The 9,883-nt window shown below is 25.6% G+C and overlaps 1 protein-coding gene across 1 annotated transcript; it reads left to right on the top strand.

Annotated features, from left to right (window-relative positions):
• Positions 1-2,949: 2,949 nt before the first annotated feature.
• Positions 2,950-3,795, top strand: LOC106770582 (ethylene-responsive transcription factor ERF098). Its single transcript, XM_014656382.2, has one exon. It carries the CDS (start codon positions 3,235-3,237, stop codon positions 3,661-3,663), a length of 429 nt encoding a protein of 142 aa, XP_014511868.1. The 5' UTR covers positions 2,950-3,234; the 3' UTR covers positions 3,664-3,795.
• Positions 3,796-9,883: the final 6,088 nt, after the last annotated feature.

Below are 9,883 nucleotides of genomic sequence, written 5' to 3'. Positions count from 1 at the left end.
TCAGATCTGGCTTTGATGGTGAGAAAATGAGACCTAAAGTGAGAGAAAGAATAAAGAAACTATGAGCATTGAGAAAAGTACGTTTAAGGTTGAGAGGGTGAGAGCCGAAGACGAGAGGGAGAAGGGAAAAGTTTTGGAAGGAAATGAAAAAGAGGATAATAGAAAAGTGACATCTATCTATTAGAGTTTAAGTTTCAAATGCTGCCATTTGAATAACTCACAATACTTTTCTTTTTCCTCTTTTTACTTAAGTTTTATTCTGTTTTTGTTTTTATTTTTTTATGAAATTTTGTGATTGTGACATATGTATAAAGTTGCTTTTTATGTTTCATTCATTTATATTATTTATAGATTGGGAACCTTTCAAAGTTTGAATTGGATAACTGTTTTTCTTCTTATTCTAAATTTATTTTATTTCACCACAAAAAATGAGTTTCTGTTTTCTATTTTTTCATTGTTAGGTTATGTTAATATAATTTTTTTTAATTATTATAATAATAATGTTAATGAAGAAAATTATTTATATACTTAAACATCTCCACTTATTTTTTAATCATATTTTTTTACAATCATTTCACGCGATATTACTTATGATATTATTACATCAATAAAAATAGAGTATTCATTATGGATTTTTTCATCGAAAAATTGTTAGTAATTAGAATGTTATTAGAAGAAGTTGAAGTCATAACCTTTTTGTTAACTCTTCAAACCAACTTTTCAATTCTCAAATATTATTGGGAAAGTTAAACATACAACCTCTTTTATATCTTTACCATTAAACCATCTCTTGTTTGAATAAATTGGATAAAACTATGTTTTGCAAAAATTGCACCATTTTCACTTGAAAAGGGAATAATCAGAACACAAACTTTATTATTAATTTATCCATGAGAAGTGTTATTTCCCTAATCAATTAAGGATTTAATTTCCTTACTATAAATCCATAATTATTCCATCTAATTTTCAAAGTTAACAAGCAAATTTTGCTTCTTTCGGTGTCTGATACGTCACCAAGTTCCGACAATTATTTACAAAGACAAAAGTTGAATTTGGATCTGCTTCAGATAAAATATTCAATTGATAACAGAATATGTTCACAATTCTTTGCTGAGCTGGGTAGCGGTAGCTTGTCGGATTTAAAAAAAAAAAGATTATGGATACCAAGTTAAACACGATGAAGTGATCAATAAAATATATATTCTGACTTTGATTGTGTCGCTCGGAATTCTCAGTAAAATACATGTATAATAATATGAAGCATTAGCAAAAGAGAAACAAAAAAATATTATTAATCGGATTGCCATTTAAGTCTATTCTCTCATATAACTTTGCTTTATTTCACTTAAAGACATTTTTCATCTAAAATAAGGTGCATTATTTTACTCTTATCATCCAAAATTTTGGACTCTGTCATATGTCATAATTTTCTATCAACTTTTTAGTTCATTATTTATTTATAATAACTAGAGCTGTCAAAATGAATAACTCGGCTTGATCCGACCTGGTCCACCACGGGTTGGTCACTCAGTGAACCAACCCAACCCGACTTATTTATTAGCGAGTCCGAAAAATTTGAACCTGCTTCGACCCACCACGGGTTGGCTCCTTGACCCACTTAATTACAATTTTTTTAAATAAAAAAATAACAGACTTTCTATAATTCAAATCTAAACAAATTTCACTCCCATGTTTAATTAATTTTGAAAATAGGAAACTTAAATGATTTTTTCAACCAAAAAAATAATAATAAATATTTTTTTACAAAAATTAAAATTAAATTTTAATAAAATAAAATTAGATAGGTGGGTTGGTGGGTTGGTGAGCTAACCCGGCTCACCACGGATTCAACCAGCACGAACGGGGTTTAAATGAGCTGCGTTGAAATTTGACCCGCATAAAAAAAATACAATTTTTTCAAACCCAATCCGACTCGAATCCGTGATAAGCCAAATTAACTCGCGGATTATGACCCATTTTGACAGTCTAATAATAACAGTTGGTGTAAGAAAAATCTTGAAATAATTGAAATGGATGGTAATTCAGAGACAATCCTTATAATGATACTAGCGTATATAAAAAGTTGAGCTGAAGGTAAGTAATGCCAAGATAATTGTGGTGAGAAAATAACAACTGATCAACTCAAAATTACCCCTTTAAATAATAATAATTACAATTATAAATTTATACTGTTATATAAAAAGGATTTTCTTTATATCGACAGTTTTTTAATTTTATTTGACATTTTTTAAAATTTAATTATTATTTTTAAATTAAATAATAAATATTACCAACAAAATAAATGAAAACTATATATAATCAAATTATAAAAATTATTTATATTACATTTATTTTTTTAATTATAATTTTATTATTTTTTGTTATAATAAAAAAATGAAGACACGGTTAAAAATAAGAAAAACAGTTATGTGATATAAGGATGAGGACGAAAAGAAAATAATTATCTAATTCTCTCCCTAACCTATATCTTGGTATATTATAAATTTAAACATGATAAAACAACTTATCCTAGTAACTTGGTCAAAGAATACCAAAATAGGGAAAAGTTTGACACATGAATTTAACTGTAGCATTGCCTAGTCTCTAAGTAAACAAAGATATATAACATAGTATGAATTTGAATGCAAGTTGAAGATATAGTATTGAATTGAATTTTTTGCTTTGGATTTAAATAATAGAAGGCACTATTCAATAGTACATAATAAACTATTTTTAGTATAGTTAGTTCGTGGAGTCTCGTCAATCTGTGGAAGCATAATGTTGTCTCCACCCCAATCAGATACACCTTCACAAAAAAGTTTTGTGAATAAAAACATAAATCCAGTGTTCCTAATGGATCCAACTATGCATGCACAGTCGCTTAAAATGTATGAAATAAGACATTGCCTAGTTGCAAATTGATGAGAAAAAATTGCACCATCTCCACATCAAAAACATCGACATAGTCGAAGAATCGAATTTATACACTTCTATTTCAAATACAGAACCTTCTTCCAAACAAATCTTGGTCAATGTATGTTCCTAGATTGAGATAGAGAACAAATCATTATTTTCCTCAGATTTGACACTTTTTCACGCACACGCTATTTATATAAGCATCTCAGGCATTCACAAACCTCACCGTACAAACTCACCACCCAGTAACGCTAACAACTACCTAGCTAGGTCAAAATAGAAAACTTCACCACAATTAAGTCCAATAAGAAGAAGAACATGGATGAGAACCAGAAAGGGAAGCAGGGGAAGGAAGAAGTGCGGTACCGTGGCGTGCGGCGGCGCCCTTGGGGGAAGTACGCGGCGGAGATAAGGGATCCGTCAAAGCAAGGGTCGAGGCTGTGGTTGGGGACATTTGACACCGCTGAAGAAGCTGCCAGAGCTTATGATCGTGCAGCGTTTAACTTGAGAGGTCATCTTGCTATTCTGAATTTTCCTAGTGAGTACTATTCTCAGATAAGGGGTTCACCACCTTATCCACCTCATTTAGCACCACCATCTTCTTCCTCTTCTCATGGTGGTGGGAGCACTTCTTCTTCTGGTGCATATCATAGGCCTGTTTTCGAGATTCCTTGTTTGGATGATAAGGTGTTGGAGGATCTTCTTGGTCAGTCCGAGGAGCACAAGAAGAAAAAGAAGGGAGAATAGTACTACCACTCTACTCTACTCTACCATAATTTATCTGCTATTTTCTTTTTCCTTCCTTAACAATATACTAATAACTCAACTTTATCTGATCTCTCCTCATCAGATCTAGAAACAAGCAAATATTACTATAGCCTTCATTACCTGTGTTTGTACAAGTTTATGTTTGTGGAGGAAAAGAATAAACTCTACTTTAACTAATTACTGTATTGGTAACGATATTTTGACAACATTTTTAATAACGAAATACATGTCATCATTTTATTGGTATATTTAAATTTATGTTTAAAAATTATTTAAAATAGATCAATCACAATATATCACATATGTTTTGTCAAAAAGTTATTAAAAAAATATTGTTAAATTTTTTTTTTCCTACTTACCTTTATTTTCAGCTTAATGTGCCATTACTGTAAGAGATAATTATATGATTTTACTACGAATTGCACTACAGAATTGCGACAGATGAAAAATAGGAGTGATTATACAACGTTAAAAATATATTATAATAATCTATGAAAGGGAGATGTAATGATCTATGTTATAATAGTTCGAAATGTAACGCTTTGCAAGAAAATGTGATTTTTATTCTGATATAAAGATTCAAGGAAAATGGAAAACTTCCCTTCAGAAAATGTATGCATTATTTAAGAAAATTTATCTGAAGAGTATAAATAATTGTTAGTCAATATTTCTTCTTCTGTTTTTGCACAAAGCAGGTTTTTTCAATTAAATTTTAGAACTAACTGTATCATGCTTGACCCCTTGTTAATTTTTCAAAATATTGTTTAAAGATCTGAAATACATTCATTCTATTTTTTTTTTATGTTACTAGAGGACCACAAAACACTCGTACAAAAGTCATTCATCGAAAATTTGTTTTTATGTTTACTTTGGTATAAAATCTGTCAACAAATGTTAAATACTACCCCTTGTCTTTTTCTCGTAAAGTTAAGAAAAAAACAATTTTTCTCATAAATAAAATTAATTAATTTTAATAATAATACTATAAAGAACAATTTATTAAAAATACGCATAAAATTAAATTATTTAAGTCATTGCTTAATGACATTACTCATAACCTAAGGATTAGTAATTTCAATTAATGTTTACAAATTATATTGTTAATAGGTCAAGAATAAAAAAATGTGTTTATGATCTCATTTATTTCTTAAAAGCGAGTAGCAGTTAATATGTCATATATCTTTCATATTAATTATCGATGCATTCTAAAAATATAAGTACATTAACATATGAAATTAGTAAAACAATATCTTTTGGACAAAATTAAATTTGTCATCACCTTATTTGTATTCTTAAGGCGTGTATTTTTATTATGTATGTATCCAATACTTTGTTATTACAGAATAAATATTATTTGATAATAAAACAAACAACCATAAATGTACAAAATTATGATTACGTATTAATTAATATAGTTTTCCTTCCTTTTTATTTTATTTTTCCTCCCTAAAAATGAATTTTTTTTTAGTTTATGAGAATAGAAACCTAAATAGCTATATATACAATGTATTTTTCACAGATAATTAACACATTTAATTGGAACATAATAAAAAGCAGGCTGTTCTTTAGGGCTATAATTTAATGAGTAAATTGTAATCCTTAGATTAAGAATATAAACTTAACCAACTATAATAATCTTAAATTTATTCTTATTATATAAAACTATTGCCCAGTTAATTCGAATTCTATTTAAGATAACAGTTCCCAAAATATAAGATGAGTAGTTAAATAATCTCTCAAGTACTAATAATAATAATAATACACTTTTCTTTTACCTAAAAAATCCTTACATACTTGGCCAACTCCTTTTATTTTAGGAAAATGATATTTTAACACTATTTTTTGATGTTATTTTGATATTGTACATGTGTTAAAATGTGATTGGACAATTTCAAATTAAAAATTTAAAATTGTCCAATCACATTTTGACACATATACAATGTCAAAATGGTTTCAAAAATTGGTGTTAAAATATCATTTTCCTTTACTTTAAATATGTCCATCTTAGCACTCTATCTTACAAGAGCTTATACGCCATCACATTATATGAGTGTGTTGTGTGTTTAGAAAGATAATCTGACAGCCGAAGTTGATTGCGATTTTGATACAAATAAATATGTGATGAATGAATAGTAACTATCTTTAATTTTTCCTATTTATAACAATCACATTTATATTTAAATTAAAATTACTACTATTATTATTATTCCCAGGGAACTTTCACCGTAAATAGCAAACATGACATTGCTTCAGGTGGAATTACTTTAAAATCTTTAAATTTTATTTTCAAAATATGTAGATAGAAATGTGATAGTGATGATTTTACTGAAAATAGTCTGGTTTCCAATTAAAAATGTTTTGCATCACTAATAGTCATAGTAAAGTTTATATTTGATAAGATAGATATTATTAAAAATGTCATTGATATATATATATATTTGTTAAATAACCTCAATTACTCGGTCAAAACCAATATCATCATATCAGTGGATGAAATATTGATTAAACAAATATAATCCGACTAGTTCATTTATATTCTACTTCTGTCCAAACTTTCCAAAGTTCTTGTTTATGTTTTTGTTCAAAACTAACCTAACTCATTACTACCACTTGCAAGGAATATTTCATGATCTAACAGTTTTTTTATTGATGATTTTATATATATATATATATATATATATATATATATATATATATATATATATATATATATATATATATATATATNATATATATATATATATATATATATATTATATCTGAAGAAAAAATATATCAATATAGTAAGATTTTATTCGAACTTTAGTCATGGGAAGTATTGGACTGTCTTTATTCTTTGTTGCGAACGTTTTTCATTAAGTGGGGGCATTTAATAAACTTTCCATTTTTTCTAAAATACGATAAAGAGATGTTGTCTGGTTCTTTATTCAAATCTGAAAACCAAGGTTAAAATTGCTTATATATTTTTCTCATAAGAAATTCTTAGGTTTCATTTCATTTAATTTTAAAAAAGTTTGACACAGTTAAGTCTTTCTTTTGTTACTATTAAATGTAATGTGTCGATTTGTGAGTTTTTTTTACTTCATTTTTTTTAAATTTAAAAATATAAAAAATGCTGACGTGTCAAACTAGTATCGTATCATGTGTCTGTGTGATTTGATATGCGTTACTGTCACTTCAAGTATCATTGTTTTACTCTTTATTTGATATTTGTATTTTTGTTTTGCCATTTTTATTAAAATTAATATTTTTATTATATATTTTTAACAAAATTAAATTTTTCTATATTTATATTTTACATTAAATTTTATTTAAAATTATTTTAAAGTCATCAATAGAAATTAATGTTAATAGCAAAACATTCAAAATTAATTTCATCTAACAAAAATCTAAACTTATTTATCAATTACATTTCATAAAATAAAATAAATTTATCAATTTTTTCAATTTTTTTAACTAACTATATATTTTCAAAATGTGTAAAGTTTAATAATTTTTACACAAATGTTTGAATTAGTTTAAAAATGACAATGGTACAAATTCAAATGTAAAATTAGAAAATAATTTTAAACAACTTGATGATAATTTAGAATAAATAAATTTAAAATTTGAAAACAATTTTAAATAAAATTTAATTTAAAATATAAATATAAATAAATTTAATCTTGGTAAAATTATTTTATAACAATATTTATATAATATCTATACAACAATTTTACTTGTGAAAGGACAAAATAGCTTCATTTAAAAACAATAAAATAAAATAAAGATAAAATAAAAATAAAATAATTAAATTTAGATTAAAATAATACATAGCATGGTAATGATGCATAACACTGATACTGACACATGTCAGGTTGATGCATAACAAATTTTTATTATTTTAAAAGTATAATAAATAAAAATAAAAGTAATTAAAAAATATTTTAAAAAACCACGAACTAATACATGGTACTTTTTCAACGGTGTTACACTAAATTTATTAAAATAGAAATCGAAACAAAAGAAAATAGCCAAGTTTGAGTTTTTTTTTTTTTTAAAAACATTGAAACTGAATGATATGATTTAAGATTTATTTGATACATCTATATTTTTTACATTTATTTAAGATTATTTTTATTTATTTTTTATTTTTTTCATTTTCTAAAAAGGTATAAAATTTTATATTTTTAGAACTATTTTACCTTTGTATTCTATGTCAAATGAATGTAAAAGTATGTGGTGATATTATTACTTAACCTGATGGAACGTTGGGAAAGTTTTTTGATTTTGGCATCATAAAGTAACTTTAGTACACAACAAAAATTCTTATCAATAAAAAAAACTACAAATTATAGCTAATTTTTATTTGTAGTGAAAAATATACTCAGAAAGAGCGAGTTGATTAAATTTATAAAAACATGAGGCTTTTAATCAATTTTAATAAATGTTAACCATATTGTTAATAGTTGAACAGACATTGTAATTTTTTTTTAATTTTATTGCCTTAAAATTCCAGAATTCTGATTATCAACAACCATAAAGTATATCTCCATTTCACCCAAAAAAATGCTCTCTAAGTCAACATAAATGACTAATTTTTCTTTTTATGAAGTTGATGTCACCAGATTCAAACTCATTTAACATTTCTATATATAAATTTCATTATAGAATAACATCTTTACCGTTTAAGAATGTTTCTCTCTTTTTGTTATGGAATAAATTTTATTATAGATAATATTAATTAAAATTCAAAATTCGTTGCATTAAAAATCTAAAATAAACTCTCTTTTTGCTTCTCGTCATAAAAGTTTTAATTTATGTGATTTAAAAAACCGAGTGAAATCCAATTATCTCTATATGCATGTTTCGATACTTCATACAAAATTTTAATAAATGGTTCATATATCATTTCAAAACTGTGATCTCACAATTATATCATTTAAATCAATTGTTTATAATGCTAATCAATTCTAAAAAATTATATAATTTCAAACATTAAACAAAATATACCCCTAATTCCATTATAATAAATTAAAACTACCAACATCAAGTTATTCAAATATAATAAGCCAAAACGAAAATTTCAATTTTAATTTTTTTTAAAATCGATTGAGCAAATTTTGAATATGTTAAGCGAAATTAGAAATATTGTCCAATTTGCAACTACTTAAGTATAAATTTTACAAATACACTTCTTACAATACCTTACCAACTGAGATGAAACCTAAATTAAACATAGTTATATAATAAAATAATATTCCTCAAGTCGGAATAAGTCACAGTTTAGGATTCCAAAATTTTCCATCTTAACATAGCATCTCAATCATGCATTAATCTATTACCTATTTGAGTCCTTAAGGGGTTATTCATTTGAGTAGATTTGAAGAAGAGTAATTGAGTGGATTGAGAGAATTTGAAGATAATTTTTTTTTTGTTTATTTGAGTGAATTTAGAAGTAAACGAGAGTGAATTTGAAAATAAAGTTTGTGAGAATTAGTGTATGATTTAATTTATATGACAAATTAAAAAAGTTTACTTCGAAATCCATTCTTACTTATCTCTGAATCTATTCAAATAAACAAAAAAAAAAATTATCTTCAAATCCTCTCAATTACTCTCCCTCAAATCCACTCAAGTGAACAAGACCTTAATTAAAAACACTAAAGCTTCAAAAAACGCATCAAATAACGCCAAGGTTTTAAGGATCTAAAATTGCATAACCAATTTTCAAAGAAAAGATAAACATACTTGGAAGGATCACTTTTTTCCAACCAAGCAAACCAAAATTAGAATCAAAGTATTTTTAGAACATAAAAGACAATTATTCTAATTTAACTTTTGTTCTATTAGGAATGATCCTGAATTCATTGATTAATAAAAGATGAGATCTAATCTTAAAATAAAATAAAATTAAAAATCGATATGAAATTTTAAAGAGGAGAAGAAAGATAAAAAAAAAAATAAGATTTTATAACACAACATTAACAATATGAAATAACAAATTATTTCAAGCTTTTTCAAGAAGTCGAATTAGATCGATTGTAAAACTCTCCTCGTGTGATTAAATGAAATATTTAAGTTAAATTAACCGAAAAGTGATGATCATATCTATAACTTTGCTAAATTCGGTATCAATTAGTAAGCCGCACTTAATATCTTATAGTACATAGTAAGTGAATTTTATATGTAAAGTGAGTGATTTTGATTCATAGACTAT

Source organism: Vigna radiata, chromosome 8, assembly GCF_000741045.1.
Source record: "Vigna radiata var. radiata cultivar VC1973A chromosome 8, Vradiata_ver6, whole genome shotgun sequence".
Lineage (NCBI taxonomy): Eukaryota > Viridiplantae > Streptophyta > Magnoliopsida > Fabales > Fabaceae > Vigna > Vigna radiata.
This window is presented reverse-complemented; position numbering and strand designations above follow the sequence as displayed.

Bases quoted from the DNA above. Each gene is read 5' to 3' on its own strand.
- LOC106770582 (XM_014656382.2), top strand. From the start codon at position 3,235: ATGGATGAGAACCAGAAAGGGAAGCAGGGGAAGGAAGAAGTGCGGTAC.